General features: G+C 41.8%; 1 protein-coding gene across 1 annotated transcript in view; it reads left to right on the forward strand.

Moving 5' to 3' along the window:
• The window catches only part of ARHGEF38 (Rho guanine nucleotide exchange factor 38), a 39,450-nt gene extending 31,655 nt beyond the window's left edge, over positions 1-7,795 (forward strand). Inside the window, exons 11-15 of the mRNA XM_061359420.1 lie at positions 2,198-2,518; positions 4,155-4,295; positions 5,507-5,705; positions 5,886-6,145; positions 6,905-7,795. Coding sequence (XP_061215404.1) covers positions 2,198-2,518; positions 4,155-4,295; positions 5,507-5,705; positions 5,886-6,145; positions 6,905-7,090 — 1,107 coding nt within the window. The 3' untranslated portion in view covers positions 7,091-7,795. The remainder of the gene's footprint in view (positions 1-2,197; positions 2,519-4,154; positions 4,296-5,506; positions 5,706-5,885; positions 6,146-6,904) is intronic.
• The last annotated feature ends 13,188 nt before the right edge of the window (positions 7,796-20,983 follow it).

The following is a 20,983-nucleotide window of genomic DNA, read 5'->3' on the forward strand; positions in this document are numbered from 1 at the left end:
GCCTCTTTTTTCTTTCAAAGTTTCCTCAGCAGCTCCTTCTCCATCCAAGGGGGTCTCCTGGCCCTCCTGCTGCACTTCCTTCTAGTTGGGACACAACACTCCTGAGCTTGTAGCAAGTGATCCTTGAATATCAACCAAGAGTCTTGGGCCCCCATCTTCTAGGGCTGTATCCCATGGAACCTTACTAAGCAGATTCCTGAAGAGGTCAAAGGCTGCTCTTCTGAAGTCCAGGGCAGTGAGCTTGCTGCACGCTCTTCTCACTGTCCTGAGGATCTTGCACTTGACCATCTCATGATCACTGCAACCAAGGCTTCCCTGGAGCATCACATTCCCAACCAGCCCTTCCCTGTTGGTGAGCACAAGGTCAAGCATGGCACCTCTCCTTGTCGGCTCCTCTATTACTTGCAGAAGGAAGTTGTCTTCCACACAATTGAGGAACCTCCTGGATTGCTTGTGCTGGGCCGTATCGTCATTCCAACAGATGTCAGGGCGGTTGAAGTCCCCTAAAATGTCTCTTCAATATGGGACAGCTGCTCAAGCTGGAAAAATTCAGAGATGAAGGTTTCCTTACCCTTTCCTAGTTCTTTTCAGAGTAAAAAGTAGCCATCCAGACCTTTCCAAAATACCGGAAACAGAGCCTTCCAAGAATTCCAAGGATCTTTGACAGGCCACATTCTCCCAGATAATGACAGGGAAATAAGATGTATTTCCTTTCCTTTGAAGTTTTCACATTTGAAAAGAATCTGAAAAAGTAATCACAATGATCAGAAAGATATTTTCAATGTCTTTACAATGAATGAGTGCATAAAGTGCAGAATAGTAGCCCTCTATCATTGCAGTGGTGAGTGTGTCCAGTATGGATGATGCCCCCATATTTAGAAACATCAAAGAAAAGCAGAGGCAATTCCATATGCTATTAACCATGTTAATTTCTACTTGTTATCTATTTATTTCTGTGTTTTAAGTTTACAAGATCACAAAGATTCTCTATCCTATGTATAAGGGTTTTTTAAAAGAAGTTTTGTCCTGGCATTGCGAATGAGTAGATGTTCTCACTGAATAACACACCCAGTGTTCTTCACATGTTTTCCTGAAAGGCTATTATCAATGGAGATCTCAGCAGTGAGCTTAGGTTATTATTCCTTTTTTCCCTTTGTGCATTTGTCAATAATGAATACCTTCCTCTCTCATTATATTTTAGTGAAAAGTTTAGGACAGAAATCCACAATAGCTTCTTCTCTTCCAGAAATCATCGGTGTGGAAAAACAGATTTCTTAATGCATCAATCAAAGATGTGCTAAACACAGTCCAGTTTTTCAGGTGGAAATAAAGGGACTCTCTATCCAGTATACATCATCTTGGCCTTGGGAGAGCATTTGTGGTGCCAAAATGTATCTGTCCTCAACAGTGCTGTGTTATGGAGGGTAGAGGGACAGATGCTCTTTTATTCTCACATTCAACCCAACAGCTTAATTCACATAGAATGTGGAAGAGCTTTAATATGATGATGAGTTTTACTCACTACAAGTCTGTGCCGTATTTGAACAAGTGACTTACAAAAATAAATTTTATTTCATGCAATATTAATCCCTTGAGACAATTAGAGACTAATGGAAAAGTCTGAGACTTCATTTTTTTTTTTTACCAGGTGTCTAATTTTGTTGATTACCAGAGATAAAACCAACAAGCATAACATAATTTAATCAAATCAACTGATTGTTTGTGTTTGCTTAAACAGGAATTGAGTTACAGCTGTCTCCAGGAAAAAAAAAAAGGGAAAAAAAAAAAAAAGCTGCTACATGACTGCCATTTAACAAGACTCCATTGCCTCTAGACTGCATACTGGCATGGGCCTTCCAGTTACGGAAATCCCACTTTTATTGCACCATTTCACTTATACTTGCCCAGTTTTTCCCCAATGGGAACACAATGAGGGCCACACCACAGGGTGCATACTCCAAGGGACCACTACTATTACTAGACATTTTAAGCTATGAAACTGTTAGCTCTCCTTTGCAGTGTTACGAAGAAGATTCCAAGTCATGATAGATGATGCTTGAAGCTGCTTCTAACAGCAATGCTTTGTGAAGAGTAATTAACGGGTTGCTTGATAGGCTACCATCAGGCTTAACCTTTAATGGGCCTGAAGGAGTGTATGAATAAAGTAATAAGTAGGTGTGTTTTTTTACCTTTCCAGATGGCTCACCTGGACAAGCTTGTTTTGACTCCTCTCTCAACACTGCGAGCCTTGTTTTCAGGCCCACAGAAGCTCATCCAAAAGCGCTATGACAAGTTGTTGGACTATAACAGCTACCTTCAGAGGTCAACAGGAGAAGAGCTGGACCTGGCAAAGAAAGACTATGAGGCTCTAAATGCACAGCTAGTGGAAGAACTTCAGGTATTCAACAGAGCAGCCAAAAAAATTCTGCTGAACTGCCTGCATTGCTTCATCACCCTCCTCAGGAATATTATGTCTGCAGCATTTCAATCAAATTCTGCTGTGGCGGTGCCTGTTCCAGTAAGTACCTTAGAAACAGGTGTAGCTCTCACTTTGTCTCTTTTCTTTCTGTATGATTTGGCTAGAGTTATTTAGGACACATGCCTGCAAACTACACTGATTTTGTTTGTTCTGCTGAGTATAGGTTTGGGGTTTTTTTTCCCTTGCAAGCTCAGTAGAGGTTAAGTTCTGAGCTTAAGTTTTGTCAGGCCTGGACTTCTGAATGAGAGTGATCCAAATGCAGCTGTTGCAGCTGTTACAGTGATAGTAATGACAAGAACATTACAGTAAGGCAAAAAAGGAGGCAAAGGCTAGCAGTTTAGTCTTTGATTCTTAGCATCTACCCTAAGTAGCCCAGAAAACACAGGAAGAGAAATTCTAAGGAAGTACCTACACATTCCTGATGCTGATAGACCTTCAAAGTCACAGATGACTGCAAAAGCCAAACAAGTTAGCAGATCTGATTAAATAATTTCTATGAAAAGCAAGTTGCTTTTAAAGCCAATATACTGCAGAAATCTCTAGGCAGTAAGGAATAGCTTTGTCTATGCTGACAGTTTTAAAAAGTTCAAATCATTTCACTTATGTAGCCAAAGGTATTAAAGATGCCTGTGTGAGCTACACAGAAGGGCAGTAGTTGTTCTTCCAGCCCACACTACTCTTTCTGGGCACTCTCAGAGAATCATAGAATCAACTAAGTTGGAAAAGACCTTTAAGATCATCACGATAATTTGCTGAAGAATGACATTGAGAAATTATTGTTCATTTCTGTGAAAGCCATACAGTGTTTCAGTTTTGTTGTACTTTTGCCTAAAAGACTTGAACCCCCCGAGAAATGCAACTGCAACAATGCCTTCGGCACATCCAGATCCACTCACCTGAACCAGAGCAAGACTCTATACAGGAAACACATTGTAGTGAGACAATTCTGGAGTATTCCTTTCCATCAGCCTTGAACAGCACATTACAGCCAGGAGCAGCTGAAAAATTAAGCAAGCAAGGTCATGATCAAAACATAGAGCTGCACTGTTTAATGGGAAAATGAAGGTTTTTCCTGCATGAAGAAATTGCATCCCTGTAATTTGACTGTTTAAGGTTTTGAAAGCTGTTGTCTTGAGCATTGTTTTCTGTGAGGCTCTGCCTACAAAATTACCTTATTTTTCTTTTTTTTTTCTGTTTACATCAGCAAATACATTTATGGTTAGCACAGACCAAAAGCACTTACACAGTGCCACAGACAGAGCTTCAGCTTTCCACACAATTTTTAACCTGGTGACAGCTTCCAGTTGCACAAACACACAGCTGTGATGTAAGCTACTCCAAGCCTTACAACATATTGGCCACTCCTGAGAGCTGCTGAGATGCACATTTGCATCTGAAAGCAGGTGGCTCAGTAGCATAAGAGCAAGGCTGTTCATTTTCATCGCTGTTTAGAATATTTTTTAATGATTTAACTTAAATTAGGATGTCTTTTAAATCCGATAATGACCTTTTTTTATTTTCCATCTTGTACCTAGCATGCCATGGTCTCTGCAGAAAATAGAAGTAACTTGTCAGATATCCTGGCTCCTAGGGTTCAGCCCATTAAACCAAACCTGCTCTCTCAAATCTCCTTACCATTTTGTTTGTGAGATCTAACCCACCTTTGTGTTTGCAGCTGTCTTCCACAAGCATCTGTGAAGTGCAGAATCAATTGATGGAAGAGGTTCACAAGCTGAATTTTGTAAAAGAAAACAGTAGTGCCACTTTTATTGAGAGAAAATTGAGCTTGGAAAAAAAGAAAGTTGTCCCTTCTCCAGTAAGTACCATACTGTGCATGATGCATCCTCTTTTGGTCACTTTTGAAACAAATCCATCTTTATGCCACCTAGAGGTCTGGGCTTGGTGATTTTACTGGGACTCTGAATCAGCTTGTTGGAATGAAGCTGTTCTATTGACCAGTAACTTCTGAAGATCTTTCACTCTGTTTTCATGTTACTACCTTGAAAACCCACTTGAAATTATCTCTGATTGCCCTTAGGTCTTCAAGTACATGTTAAATCTAACATTCTATGTGTAAACTTTGATTATTTCTTTTATTAAATACTCTTACAGTGCTTCTTAGTCTTCTAATTCAGAACACTTTTTCCTCATTCTCAGCTGTGGTTATGTATAGAGGTGTTTACACACATATGCACACACATACACCCCCATAGCAGAAGGTTCAGAAATTCACTAGGAAATCTGTGTCCCCCTGGTTCCCAGTCTCACCAGACACTTCCAGAGCTTTTAGGAGTCTAGTTTGCAGTAAAATAAAAACTCAGGTGCAGTTTGAGTTTTTGGGAGAAGCTGAGGAAGCTGTAGGATTCCTTTTATCATCAGTAAGGCACAGGTGCTTTTGCTCCCATGGTGCATTAAGATCACACTGATGTGCAGCACTTCTCTCCCTACCCTGTGACCAAAACCTGAGTGAATATGGTACCAGCAGTTAATAGCACCTTGCCCTTATTTAGCGAGGTAATTTCACACAAAAATCAGACTGTTTGAATACTACTATTTTTATTGTCTCATGCCTTACCATGCAAGTTGTTATGTGACCTTAACACATCTCAGCTGATTTTTGTATTATGCTTTTTTTGGTGTTATTACACAGATATTTGATAGGTATATTTTATATATATTACAAGATCATTGCCACAGGAAAACAATGAAGCAAGTGACAGTTCACATACAGAACACCAGCTCTTTGAGAGCACAGGGCAGACTAAGAGGTCTTTAATTAGTGCAATTCCTATGTTTCTTTAAAATCTGCCCCTTATTGCTCACCTATTAATATAGCAGTTCCACAGGTCATTGCTACATATGCAAAGGAGACTTGGTTACATATAGGTGTGTAAGTAACTCCTTGATTTGTATTTAAAAATGTAGAGTCAGTTGCTGCATGCAACATACGCTGGTTTTTATGCACCTGTATTGCTCTAGAAATGGCCTCAGCATTGTTTCCAGTGAATAACTTTATTTGATTTTAAGCTCGAATCCCTGCGTCAAACAGAAGGCCACAGGTCCAAGCTGCTGTCTACATACAGCACAGAAGTGCTATACCAAGCTAAGCGCAAGTGCAATGCCACACAGGAATTTGATATTGATTTACATGAAGGAGAACTGGTGGCTGTTGTGGAGCAAAAGGACCCCTTCGGAAGTATGAGCAGATGGCTTGTTGACACAGGAAGTAAGTTCTTTGCACAAATATCCCAATAACAGCTTCCCTTTGGGATATCGATTTTTTTCATTCTGGCCCCATCTGTTTGCCTCTGTCACACTGACAGCTGCATAAAATGGTTGGTTTTGAAATGCTTTTAGCAGTGTCTTGCTGTTTGCTTATTTTCTCTCTTTTCATTCTGGTGTCTAGTTCTTAAAGGGTATGTGTATTCCTCCTTCCTGAGGCCTTACAATCCAGCCAAAATGCAGAAGGACATGGCAGAAACCAGCCTTGGTGATGATGATTTTGATAATATCAGCCTCTTTGTCTCTTCACGGCCCTCTACTGACAGCAGTACAAGAAGTCTGGGGCACGAGAAGAGTGACAGCACTTCATCTCTTCAATTCTGGAACAATCCCACAATTAATGGCACAGGGACCGATGCTTTTCAGGATACGGATGATCAGCATGTATGTGTGGTACACACTGTGCCTGTCTTCTTGTTCCTATTTCAAATCTAGACTTATAATTTAAATGTTTTCCTTTACACCAGAAAAACTGGCACTAATCTGTTAGTATGACATGGGAATTAATTATCCTCTGTTCTTTGCCTTTCTTAAATAGCTACAGGGTAGGAAAAGATAATCAGTTAAACTATGAATTGCAGTCCTTGCTTACAGAATACACACCCCACCTCATGTCCAACACCTCAAGGTTCTCCTATGGAGCAAGTACCTGCAAGATAGCTCAGCTGGGTTTTTTTTTTTTTTCACTTACTATTGATAGGAAAGCTGTGGAAATGCTGATCAGCGAGGCACAGAAGTTATAGACGGGTGCCACATTTGAGTACAGGAGCTTTAGGAAAGGTGGTTCGCCCTGACAAAACCTTGCTGGAAATTTCTCCATCCAGTTCCAAGGCTGCTTGGTGTGACAGAAACAGGCACCTGGTGTGAGCTGACAAGCTTACTAGTGTAGTAATGTGACGAGGTCTCAGAACTTGATTTGTTCCTCCCCATGCAGAATTCCCCAGATCCTTCAATTTTACTTTTGATTTTGGCCCTGTTCATTGTAGCATGTCTAGCAACTGCAGACCACATAGTTCTGTACTGGTTTGTATACATTATTACACATTTTCTGCATACAGAATTCATACTAATACACAGCGACAAAGTAAGATGTGGCTACATTTGTGAATTCAGATTTTGGTTTTTGTGGCTTTCCTTTTTCAGACCTTCTATGCTGTTTATGCATTTCAAGCAAGAAATGATCAGGAACTCAGTCTTCAAGAGTACCAGAAGGTTAGGATACTTCAGTTTTCTGACCTGAGTGGCAACAAAGAATGGTGGCTAGCAGAAGCAAAAGGTCAGAAAGGGTATGTACCATCTAATTATCTTGGAAAGATGACATATGCTTAGGAACAGAAAGGCCCAGTGAGCCAGTTTCCCTGAAGTAGACAGAATAATCATCTATCATGGTTTGCAGCAAGCAAGACAAACCCACAAATGATTGACAGAAGCCATAGTAGCTGGTACAGCACACAGGTGATATTGAGAACCTCCATCCTCTAAAAGCCATCACCTTGTCAAGACCTGAAGGAGGAAACACTTCACAGGAAGACTGATTCTGATTAACATCTCGAAGAAGTTGCTTTTCTATTACCCCATAATTTTCTCTTTTGTCAAAGCATCCTACGTCAAGAGTAAACCTGCAAGTACAAATCACAGCTAAAATTATGTTTTTCTTCCATGATATTTAGCAAATAATATTCAAGATGAGGAGAATTAACCTTGAAAAAGGACAAATTCAGACTTCAGGGATGCTGTAGTTCTGCCTTAATTGTTCCTGAACCACTAGATCAATGAACACAGACACTTCTTAAATTTCATGCTTTTTGATTGTCTGTTTTTATCCTCAGCCACTTTTGTAATGAACTTTTTTCTCAGTGGAAATTATTGGAGTTGGAAAAGAAAATGGGTTTTATTTTTGTATGAAACATTTCAACTTAAAACATATGAAATGTAGTGTACCAGTGGCTGGTCCCGGGGCAGAAAGTATATTTAGTTAAATATGGGAAAGGGGGCAGGGAAAGAGAGGGCACAAGAAAAAGGTACTGTGAGACAAAATTTATATATATTTTTTTAAACTACACTACTACTTCATATGGTAGGAAGCAGTTTCAACAATAAGGAAGTGCCTCAGGTTTGAAATTCCATGTATGTCTCCACACTAAGTGCTTGCTTTATAGCAAGTAGTGAATTGACACATGTGTTATCAGACTTGGGAAATTTATTAAGATTAAAAAAAAAGTCAAGCAGTGCCTTTCAGTGAATATATACTGCCTATCTGATTCCTTAGGTCAGATACAGGGATCATAATGTCTAGTGAATAAGCTAGGACTTAAGATTCATCGAAAGTTCTCTGCCAGAAAAATAAGAAAATCATTATCCCGAAAGTGTCTGACATTAGATTGAACAGCAAAGAATGTATCCATGAGCTGATTCACTGTTTACAGAATTCAGAATCAAAAGCCCTGTATTTTGCTAAAGTATCTTCAAAATGGTCAAGGCTGTTTTAACAAATTAATATAGTTCACATCGCATCCTCAATGACCATAGAAAACAAAAAATCCCAAGGAAGGATCCGAATGTCAAGTTCATTAGGGTCACCAACTGCAGCAATCCTTGGGTCAGGCCGGTGCCCTACACTTGAATTAGATTGAATAGTGATATAACAACAACTAATCATAGAACAACATCTCAGTGCTGTTACCATCGATAACTGAGTGCTCATCACAGTTTATTTCAGTACAGCAGCGCCTAGGTCCTCTTGTGATGAGGACCTTCTTGTGCTAAGCATTGCAAAAAGGATACGAAAAAAGTGACTATGCCTGCAGCAGATAGTGTGATTGAAGGTAAACTCCTGTCAGGTATTTTCTGTACTGCTGCATAATTGCTTATTACTGACTTCTAAAATTAAGGAGGAAGAGGGGTGTGTGTTTGCTGATCAAGGGTGTTGTTCTAAATTGTTCTAAGACCTTTGTGTAAATTTCTACTTCCTGCAGTTGAAGCGTGGGGCATGAGGAAGAAATGATTCAAAAACTTTACTTAGATGTGATGGGAAATAACGTGTCAGCAGAGAAAGGATGACAAAAGCTAGGGCAGTCGATGCAAACAATAGCTTTTGTTACATTAATGAACCCAGTTTCATTTTCTTTAGTGTCCCAAATCTTCATATTATTTTCCAAAGGATGTAAAGAAAGTTCTCAGCCTTGCTCAGAAGGTGAGTGCAGTGGATCACAGAGATGAAAACCTGAAATTTGTGCTGGATTAAATCATATGATAGAGAAACCTTTTGCTTTCTCTGAGATGGACATCCAGAAACTGGTTTGTGAAACTCTGAACTATTACAATCCAATGAGCAGTGACAATAGATAACGCATGATTTTGCTTAATTGTACATCTCTTAATGCACTTAAATCTTGCTATTTCCATAGCAAACAAAAAGATTGTAATTAATTTTATTAATGGTGTATCTTTTTTTTAAGGAGAACTTTTCCTTTATTTAGATGAAGAAAATAAAACTTTGAAAGGGAGCATCCGCTTGGAAGAGTGAACTGAAAGACTCTTCCCTCCCAAGCTTGCACTATTTTGGCTTTTGTATTTTAAGATTACAGGGAGGATGCACACAAGAAACTTCAGTATGTCTTACAATTTAGAATATTTTATTTGGAGGTGATCTATGCTTTGCAATAGTTGAAACAGTTTTAGAAATTACTGAATTGTACTTAATAGGCTTAATGCCATCATGTAAGCACAATGATGATGTTTCGTATTTCATACTGTGAAATTAATTAAGGGTAGGAGTTGAAAAAAAAGATTCATGAAGCCCTAAGCTCTGAGAACTCCGTCTGAGTCATATGGAGAGCTCTGATTTTGAGTATTAAGTACATTCCCTGTGAAAAATCAGGCTCTGTGAAGGTGTCTCAAAGCATACTCAAATGCTGCTCTCTAAAAGGTATCCTGAAGTATCAAGGGATGAAGGATTAAATAAACTGGAGCTGGCCACCTAAATTTCATTGAACTTTCTTGGGACTTGGGAACTCCCAGTAGGCCATATGAAACCCCAGTGTATGGTTAGGACCCATAATGATTTTTATATTGTGGTATAATTAATAGGACTTTATTATAGCCTCAAAAGTTGGGTTCCAGAAAAAGTACTTTATTGCATTCCCAGGTGGATTGATTTACTTCATTTCAGAAATTCAAAGCTTTAGCTGTTGTTTGATATTACAGATATGCTGCAAACTTTTATTTTTGTTTAAAACAGATGAATGCAAACATCAGTTGCAAAAAATTAAGAGATGCTCTTTGAATCTAAAGACTCCCTGTATTCAAGAGATATGCAACAATTCATGTTAGACTTGCTCAGACACATTTTTGTTAAGTTACTGCTTCAAATATAAGAAATGAAGCTATGTTATGGGTTCCAGAAATTCCTAAGAATATGCAGTGGTTTTGCAGCTCTTTCTTTAATGTAGTGAATGTTACAGTATTCTACAAGTTTTCTGATTGTGATTAATGACAAAACTAATTTATTTTGATTGAAGCAGGGACAGTCTGCAGTTAAATGGACTGATCTTGCATTTATTCAAATGGGTGTTTTACTTACTGGAATTGTTGTGACAAGAAGAATGTACAAGTACTTCCAAGATTGGGTCCACTCAAACTGAAGTGTTTCTCCATTCAGGGAATATTTTTAAGTGTTGTCATTGATAACTTAGAATCCAGAAAATGTCCAAGCTGATGAACAGCAGTGTCTCTGGCTCTGACCTCTGCCACCTGCATGATTCACTATCTTCCCTCTGCTTGGATGGTGCTTGTGAACTTTAAGTAAGGATTCACTTTTTCAAAGCAAAAATAGATTGAAGAATTATTCCTCAACATTTCATCTTAGGAAGCTCCACTGAGAAATTATGTCTTTCAGACACTAAAGCACACTTTTGCTGTCATTTTAAGATAGCTTGTAAAAATGTGGATAAATGAAGCAGACCTAACACCAGCAATAGGAAACACAGCCATGATAATTCTTGTGTCTCTAGATCTACTACTGATAATTCCTCTGGCAATATTGTTTGTCCAAAAATAGTGGGGAAAAAAAATCTTCTTTTAAATTATTATAATAATAAAAATCTATTTTTATAAAGTTGTCTTCCTTTTTTTTTTTTTTTTTTCTAAACAAGACCTTTTCCAGAAGCAAGTTGCTTTATGTGCTATTCAAGATCTGCCTTCTCTTGTGAACTATAAAAAGCATCACTGCAAAATTAGCAGAGGAAATAGACAGTTTCCTCAGGTAAAAGGTTGCATTCTAGTACACATCCCAGTTCATCTATCAATTTATTAGAACTTGTCAAAAACTATCAAAATCCTGAGCAAGTTTCAAAATATGCTTCAAGTTTCCAAATGTCAGTTTAGATCTGTTCTGTTCTTTTCTAGCTGCTCCTGAGGTCGTGACCATTATTTACTATGTGTCCAGCCAGAGGTATTGATGAGTTGTGATGGATAAAAGCTGGTGTTACTAAAATAGCACAAAATTAGATCTTTCCTCTTAGACTCAGGCATCATCAGCATCCCGTAGTCCAACCAGAAGGAGGACTCATGGAACCAGAGTGAACTATCATTTCACACTACTAAGTGTGTCGGAATTTAAGCATCAATGAAAAAACATACATAAGTGGAAGTTTAAGTATTACCATACCAATTTATAAAATGGGTAAGGAAACTCACATAGCTATTTTTTATAGTAAGCCACAGAGAAGTTTGATTTGGGGATAGGAAAATCACAGGACTATTTTCCAGGTTTTTTTTTTCTAAATACAAGGTATGCTCCTCAAAATGCAGAAGGGCTTTCCTTGTTTCTGCCCTACACTAAATTCCTCAATCTGATGTGCAAATTCAAACAATCCTGTACAACAGACTTCTTTCCTGAAAATGTAGTTGTTAATTCCATCCTAACTATAACTTCAAAGCAAAAAAGCAACTGTTCCCTTCAATCTAGTCTGGTTTTCAGCAGTGCCCATCTTACATATTCAAGCTAAACACTTGATTTAAAAGACCAGGTCTGTGATACAAATCCTTCATGATACAGTACTTCAAAGAACCACAATCCTAACTGACATTTTTATACCAACAGAAGGAGACTTCATATTTCATTTACAAAGCTGTGAAAGTTAACAGTGGAAGAGTTTTTTGCTGAGAAAATTGCAGCTCTATTGCAGATTTTGCTAATACAGTCATATCAGCAACACCAGCTAGATTTGGCCTTATTAAAGGGACAAGACAGACACACATAAAAGTTATAGCATAAAGTTATTTTATTCTAAGTGAATAAGAGATAACTTGCAGTGTTATAGATGTAGAAATGTCAGAATACACTTGAATGAGGTCTCAGCACTAGCTGCCACAACTTGCAAAACAAAGATCAATTTTTTCTGCCCTTGTTCACTTCATACATATACCTAAAGTAACCTGACCGTTCATATCAAGCCGCTGCACTCCTACAAGCAAAACTGTATGTGTATGCGGAGGCAAGAAAGACACCGATAGTACCCTCACCCATTCTGTGAGAGCACGTTTTACTGGTGGAGTGTACACTTTACATAGGAGCACTCTAGCCATTAAAAAATCTGCTCTCAAACTCTTGATTCATAGTGCAGGCAACATTCTTCTGATTAACATTTAGGAAGAAAATATGTGTTCTGTTTGCTAATGGAAACTGCTTCAGTGTCTTTTCCTACTATACCACCATTAAAAACCTTTTCTGCTAGAGAGGAAGAAGGATGGGCTGATCGAAAAGCAATAGACGTTCTGGATTCCTCCTCCTTTTGCTGTTATTTTTAAATCACCCTGGAAGCCGCAGGCACTACAAAGACAAAGCCTTTCTTTTTTTCCTCCACAGGAAATAATAGTTGAAAAAGCATACAAAGTCCCCAGGTAGATAAAGCAATCCTGAATAAATGAAAATATTCCTTTGGATGTTTAAAGAACCTTAGCCTAAATCTTAATTGTGGAGAAGGGAAAAGAGGTATGGGAAATAGCTGCATGTATCAGCTTTATACGTACTTAAAATACAGGATGGCTAAGATGCAGCTTTTACCTACCTACAAATATCTGTATGGGTTGACCTTGGCTAGAAGCCCGGTACTTACCAAAGCCACCCTACCACTCCCCTTCCTCAGCTGGACAGGGAGGGGAGAAAATAAGAAGGAAAGCTCGTGCGTCCAGATAAGGACAGGGAGAGATCACTCACCAGTTACCATCACGAGCAAAACAGACTTGACTTGGGGAAATTAATTTCTTACAAAACAAATCAGAACAGGATAATGAGAAATAAATCCAAATCTTAAAAATACCTTCCCCCCATTCCTCCCTTCTTCCTAGGCTCTACTTCACACCTGAACAGGGAATTTGTGTTGTGGTCAGTTAATCACATGTTGTCCCTGCCACTCCTTCCTCCTCAGGGGAGGATTCTTCACACTCTCCCTGCTCCAGCATGGGGTCCCTCCCATAGGAGACAGTCCTCCACCAACTTCTCCGACATGGGTCCTTCCCATGGGCTGCAGTTCTTCATGAACTGTCCCATTGTGGGTCCCTTCCGTGGGGTGCAGTCCTTCAGGAAGAAACTGCTCCAGTGCAGGTCACAGATCTGCAGCAAACCTGCTCCATCTGGGCTCCTCTCCATAGGACCACAGGTCCTGCCAGAAGCCTGCTCCAGCACAGGCGTCCCACAGTGTCACAGCCTCCTTTGGGCATCCCTCTGCTCTGGTGTGGGTCCTCCCCAGGCTGCACATGGATATCTGCTCCACCATGGACCTCCATGAGCTGCAGGGGCAGAGCCTGCCTCACCATCATTGCACCACAAGCTGCAGGGGAGTCTCTGCTCCAGTACCTGGAGCACCTCCTCCCATCCTTCTGCACTGACCTTGGTGTGTGCAGAGCTGTGCCTCTCAGATGTTCTCACTCCTCTCTCCAGCTGTAGTTGTGCCGGAGCGCAGTTTTCCTTCCCACTCCCCAGTTCTGAAACTCTTTATCCCAGAGATGGGCTCAGCTTTGGAAAGTGGCAAGTCCATCTTGGAGCCAGCTGACATTGGCTCTATCAGACAAATTTCTCTTCCACCACCCTTTCAGGTTTGTAGTATTATTAGCAGTTAAGCAGAGGACTCAAGATGCTGGTAGAATACAAGTCAGCTTGGACACCACCAATGTCTGGATGCAAGTCTGCCTTGGCACAGCTTCTCTCCTGCAGTAATCCCACAGCACCTGCTTCATTCGCCCCTGAAACTGAGACATGTCTCTAACACATCCTGGTCCTTCTGTCCAAATTGCATCTGTAAATCCAATCCTTCTTAGGCTTAAACCCATCTATATACAAACCTTGACAGGCACAATGCCAACGTGCAGTTCAAAGCAGTTCCACCACAAACACTTGCTAGTAAATTCAAATACAGGGTTTTCCAGAAGATTTGGGAAAGTGTACAGGAGCAGAGTGTTCCCTCTAAAACAGAAAACACTGAGGGGAAGGGGAAAGTAACTGAAATTTTAGATTACACAGAATCCATTTGCTACTTAAGTATCATGCATGAAGATACGCACTCGTATATATCTGCTGTCTCCTACAGATATTGCTGGAAAAGGTTTTCCATCTGATTTCAAAACTCTGTAATAAACGTTTTTTAAAAGGCAACAAACAACTACCTCCCCTTAGAAACTAACTGACAGGAATACAAAAGGGTTTTTACCTATCTGAACTGTTGAACAGTGACCAACACTGTCACTAACTACTAAAGAGATGTCTGCCTTTGCTCCTTCCTGGTATGTAATTTCAGTGCAGTAATTTCAGACAATAACCATACAGGCTGTGTTAGAAAAGTTAAGAGACTAGAGTCTTCATTTTTCCAAAATAGGCTGGCAGACAATACTACTCTGACACTGTGAAGGCTGTGAATATGATAACAATACTTAACAGCAGGGAATACTTAGGTATTCAAAAGGTCTTCTGTGTTCCAGGTGTGCCAGGAAGGAAGCTAACTTACTGAAACATAAGGCAATTCCCTTAATTTTCCTCTATTCCCCCCTAACCCCCGCATCATCAAAACAGTGTGGTTCAACTGGACTGGGTTTTAACTAAAATATATACTGCCTACCACTTATTTTCCATCCATATTCAACAAGACAGTATGAAGACTCTTTACAGACTAAGAAAGCTGGAAAACACTTTTAGCTTTCTTCTGCTACTTTAGAGGCCATTTATCTTCTGCCAGTGCTCTTTCTTCCTCCCTCAGGGAATTACAGTAAGATGACACATCAAGTTTCTCACACCCAAAGGCACAGCGTTTGTCTCTGGGCAGTTTTCCCAACTAGCCCTTCTCCCTGCAGTCAGGAAAAGCTGGGACATTTCACATTAAGACACCTCTGGGTTGTTGTCTCCAGCAATCAGCAGGCAGAGCAAGCCCCTGGTAACAGAGAGTTGTGTCTCTGCTGATGGATGCAGCTCCCATCACCCAGGCCTAGCTAGAAGTGAAAATTTGACCCAAAGTGATGCAAAGAGCCCAAGAGAATTCCTGCTCTGGCATTCAAAGGGCACATCCTGAGTTTGCAGAGCCAGAGTAAGTCTTCAAGAGTCCTACACTAAGGTTGCAAACACAACCTTATCTCTAATTCTGCTTTGCAGGTAGCTTAAGGCCAGAGGCAGGGCTGACATGGTCAAGCATATTGACAGATTACAAAGGTATGTAGGCCTTTTAAAATAATAGGAAATTGGACACAAATACCTTTGAGTATCCAGCCCTAGGTGGTTTAGCAGCCTGTTTTCCCTAGACTTGCAATGAGATTGGGTTTACTTGTCCACATCTGGTTTGAAAATTAGTTACCTGGGGACCTTGGAAACCTCACTGCATCTATCTGTGTAAGTCCAGCTTGTCTCTGCTTTGAAAATGATGACACTGACCTTGTGCAAAGACTGAGCAGGACAGAGCATTGCTCACACTGCACAACCTAATGAGGGAATAACAGTGTTTTGTGTTCCCTAATGCCCTTCCAAGGAGATCAGGGTTACTGCCCTCTCTCCTCTGTATGGGGAGCAGGGTGGCAGAGAGAGCCGGCAATTTTCAGAGCCTGTATATTCCAGAACCCCTCTGACACATGGTGTGTTACAGGAGTGTTTTTTCAGAGCCTGCTGAGGAAGCTGGGCAGATTTGGTGTCTACATCAACACCATCAGGGGAGCTGTTGGTGCACCGGCTGTTGCAGTCGAAACTGATGGTCCTGCACACGGTTTTGGTGGTGTGCTTACCCCGGCAGAGGCAGCAGGCCGTTATCACTGGGCAGCTTGCTAAAGAGAAAAGGTTACTGGAGAAAAAAACAGCATCTCAATGCATGTCTCCAAGTCCAACTTGGGTAACACACAGATAACAAATGCCAGCATGGTTTTGCTTCAATTTCTTCTACAGCTCTGGAAAACTTCCAGTGGATGATTATGTTCTCCTAATTTCTCAGAGAGGTTTCAAGTAGAAGTAGGATTCGCCATTGGCATCAAAATGTTGATTTTACCTTTGAAAATGGAACTAGTCACAAAATGCAATTTGAAACAGAAACACACCCCACGTTGATTTAAAACTTACCTTTGGAAAACCTGGAACATGTCATCCAAAAGGTTGAATTCTGTTTATCAGCAGGGGATTTTGGGAGGTTCTTAGAAATAACCAGCAAACCCTAAGCTTACTGGAGCTATTCTGATTTAGTGGCAGGCAGGTTTGTTCCCAAGCAGACCCCTTGTTTCAGCAGCTAGAGCTGCTGGCAACTGGGACCCTGCCCCTGCACTCTAACAGCATTTCCAATCTGCCTGTTGTCAGGAGGAGCATGAGCAACTCTGCCAAGACACAAGTCAAAGTGAATTTCCACTAGATCATTGTATTTCTGTGATCGGTGAGCTTTTCCTGTTTGCCAGGTGTCAGAGAACCTAGCAATTGTTCAATTCTGTTTTATTGCCCAGGGTTTGTCCCTTATTGATGCTCAGTATCATCAGGTACTGCAACAGCTCTTGCCAGCCACCAAGCCCCTAAGAATTTAACGTCTTGTCTGGAACCTTGGCATTTGGAAGGTGGAACATTTAGCCCATTTTTATTCACTAGAGTCCAGATGGCTCCAGCCTGTTGCCCCACTTGTTCTGTATTGTCTGCACCAATTAGGATATAATCTATATATTGGTATATGTGGACCCCTGCTGGCACCTCTACAGTATGGAGGGACTTGGCTAAAACATTGTGGGTAATTGTGGGGGAATGTTTATACCCTTGCAGGAGTCAGTTAAAAGTGTATTGCATCCCCTCCCAAGTGAAAGCAAACTCAGGTTTATCTTCCTCCCCTTAGAGAAGCCATAAAAACATAATATCTAGGGTGCCCATGTACTGCTGTCACTACAGAGGTTATGCTGGGGACAGCAGCAGTCAGTGGTGGAGTATTACTATTCAGTTTCTTGTAATTAAATTTTAAACACCATTGGCCTTACACAGTCACCAGACTGGATAGTTATAAGGGGAGTGCATAGTCCGATTAGTGACTGATTACTTCAGAGATGCCCTGGTTGGCAGCAGTTTGCAGTGGATATTGAGAGACACAGGTTGTTATAGATTGTGGTAGTGCAGGGGCAGTCTGCAAAAGCCCCACATTAGTGGCTTCTGCCTGTCTGCATCCAAAACTCCACACCCTTCCATTGGGTAACACCATTGCTTGCCTGCTAGCATGTCAAATCCTAATATATTCACTTTGTGAGGACTAACAGCCACTCCCACAGCTGTCATCCTCTTCTCTCCGGTAGCTAGAGTTGATTTTGAGCTATGGGGAATTTTCCCACTACATCAGTTATCACCACTATATTTATAGCTTTCCTTGTTGATTTCATTCCTAACCTCTTGCCTTGCTGTTTATTTAAAACACTAATCTGGGCCCCACATAAATAAGAATTTCCAAACTTACTCGCTTTGCCCCACAGGGATATGTCCATAGGGGTCCTCATCAGCAGGCCATAATTCACCAAGCCAAGTGGGTGGCCTGAGCCCCAGACTGCGGTTTCCAGGTTTTTAACCCCTTCCAGTCCTCTCTCCAAGGTGTGAATGGTTAAAGGCACTGTCCTTGGGGGTGAGGTGTTGCCTTTGTGTCTTTGCTGCAAACCGCTCCTCCTAACAATGCCACTGGTTTCCAGATGTGATCAGTGGGTTGACTGTGAAGAACTCCGTTCTGCTCTGCCTGTGGAAGGTTTGAGATCCTGGTGGATGGTGGCGGCCGAGCCAAGCAGGGTCTGGGTTTGTGTCCGGCCTGTTGGATTCCTCTGCATTGGCCCACGCCACGCTCCGGCTTAGCCCAGCCTGTCTCGCACCTGTGGGTGACCATTTTGTGTGACATCTCTGCCCAAGTCAAAACCTGCATGGGGGGTGAGAAGGGCCGGGCGTGCTCAGTGTCTGAATTCTCCCCAACTAGAACCTGAATGAATATTACCAGGGCGTCTGGTAATCCTTTAAGGAGGCATCTGAGACGGCTGGCCACCAGTACTCCGTGTTGCTCTCATAATCACTCTCAGACCCCCAAACCTGCTTTTTTCTCCACAACACCCACTGTCCCCCCATCAGGGTGACTCTCCACAAAGATGCTATTGCCCTGTTGCCCAACTTGTGCCATTTGCAGTTCCCTGAGCACAGGTCCCAACCAGCAGCTGCATGGACCGTTGTTCTGGGGTTCCTGCCTGTGGACCCGTGCCCTTTCGATTGCAATAGGAGCTCTCACGTTCCTTTCCTTGAGCTCCTCCACCTCTTCAGAACTGCTCTCATCAGAATCTCCCCATATCTCCTGCTCCCAATCCTCCAGGTCTGTGCCTGCTGTTCTGAATTTGGACAACACTGGGGTCTTTTTTTGCTGTTGCCAGCATAATTTCAATTCTTTGCTTCAATAAATGTGTCAGCTTGCTTTCTCTTTTCAATACCTCTTTAAACAGTCCATCTCCAACTGCTTCTCCAGGTCATTCCTTACAAAATAGGCCTGTGCTGGTACCAAGCACGAGCCTGAGATGGCGCACATGCTCTCTTTACCATACCCACCGTAGCACAGCTCTGTTTCAGTTCCTCCAGGAGCACCTGTGGGCCAAACCACTCCTACACCCACTGTACACCTAACAGAGAAGGGGCCCACCAGTACTCCATAACAATTCCTCTATGGCCATCCTGCCGACTGCACTAAGTGTCATAGAAGAGAAGGCTGTGTGGTGGCCTTCCAGTATCTGAAGGGGGCCTACAAAGATGCTGGAGAGGGGCTCTTCCTCAGGGGCTGTAGTGATAGGCCAAAAGGTAATGGATTTAAACTAAAACAGGGGAAGTTCAGGTGAGATATAAGGAAGAAGTTCTTTACTGTAAGGGTGGTGAGGCACTGGAATGGGTTGCCCAGGGAGGTTGTGAATGCTCCATCCCTGGCGGTGTTCAAGGCCAGGTTGGACAGAGCCTTGGGCAACATGGTCTAGTGTGAGGTGTCCCTGCCCATGGCAGGGGGGTTGGAACTGGGTGACCTGAAGGTCCTTTCCAACCCTAACTCTTCTGTGATTCTATGGAACAAATAAACTGAGACTAAATGAAATTGATTGTTCAAACTCAATTAAAGCTCCACCAACATCAGCTACAGATTCAGGATGTCGCATGAGTTCGTCATTACACTGCTGGTTCTTAAAGTTTATGGCCAGTGATCCAAAATGTGCAACCACTCACCTGAAAAGGGAGAGCTTTCAAACTCGAGTATTTTCTTGGCCAGTGTCACAACCCAAGGGAAGAGTCTCTGACTGCAGGCCCACTGCTCCAAGAAGTACCGACTGCCAGTGGCTCTCTGACAGGGCTCCTTTTATATCCTGGTTGAATCTGAGTTGTGGTCACATATGGTCATGTAGCCCCTCATGGGCTCAGGACTGAAATTCCTTGTCCCTGTCCCTGCTGAACACCACCTTGTTCTCCTGGGTAGGACAAAAGCCATGCATGAGGAGAGTTGTCTGAAGGTTCTCGTCTGTGGCTGGAAGCTTTTGTGGGCTTTTGTTAGCGCTTTGTCAGGACCTTGTCAAAAATGCCACACGTGCATTTCTACCCTTTGAATATCAGGGAGGCCCAAGGGGAGTTGTACCTGTTGGATCTGATTACAGTGGAATTACACTGAAATCCCCTTTCCAAGCTCTCACTACAGGGTGAGTGGTGTCAGGAGGTTTATGGTGAATAAGGATCCAGCTGACTTTTGTGGATGGCAGATGTGAATTTGGCTGAACAATTTATACTAAACCTCCCCAAACAATTTCCTTCCATGTGGAGAGCAAACACAGGAAATTTTAGCCTGAAGATAAACAGTTGGCTCAGTGCTACACATGTGAGCAAGGACCTGGGATGAAGGCTAGAGCCAGGACCAGATGCTGAAGGGCTGATTCACAAAATATATCAGGTCCAAATTAATCTCCTGCTAAAGAAGCAAAAGTCCAGAAGTGCTTCTTCTGGAAAACACAATGTCTCTTCCTTCTGTCCTCAGTTCATGCCTTCTCTTTGCTTCCCTGCACTAGGACTTCAGTGTTATTTTGGAGTCCTACTTTCCATATTTTCTTACCTTTCCACTGTCCATAAACTTTTAAGCTTTTCCTGCATCCAGCCAGGCAAAGCTCTTGCCTAGTCCTATGAGAATTGTCATTCATAATTCATTCTGCCACCTGTTTGGTGTATGATGTGAGAAGCATTGCACTCTTCAGGAGAGCAGGGAGACTGTAGCCTTTTCTTTATGGATATGAACCCTTGGTGGGGAAGACTGGCTGCCCACTCACTTCAGGTCCAGATGGAAACAGTGATACTGTGCCTGGAAGGGCTTCTTGACAGAACCAACTATGGATTAAGTCACATTTTCTCAAGACACTGAAAGAAGAAAGTTTCCTTCCTGTGGATGTTTTTGAGACCCTTTACTTTTAAATGCAATTATTTCTGGATAGAAAACTAGGTCACACCCCATTGTCCTCCTCACCCTGCCTCTTCTTCCCACAGCATTTCTTTCTTGTCCTCTCAGCTCCCATTGCTGATGTTGGAACCTGCTGCTGGTGCAAGGAAGTAATGGAGAAGATAAAGAGGCCAGGAAAAAGCTGCTTTCAAGCTGCAGACTGCTGGGAGACACCAGATGACATCTGTAGTAGGATTCAGTACTTTCCAGACAGCAAATCTGTTCTTCCCCTACTGTCACTGTGGAGTCTACCTTTAGA

The sequence above is a fragment of the Neopsephotus bourkii genome, unplaced genomic scaffold (genome assembly GCF_033783945.1).
Source record: "Neopsephotus bourkii isolate Nb327-2 ecotype Australia unplaced genomic scaffold, CSIRO-AGI_Nbou_v1 NB_977, whole genome shotgun sequence".
Taxonomy (NCBI): Eukaryota; Metazoa; Chordata; class Aves; order Psittaciformes; family Psittacidae; genus Neopsephotus; species Neopsephotus bourkii.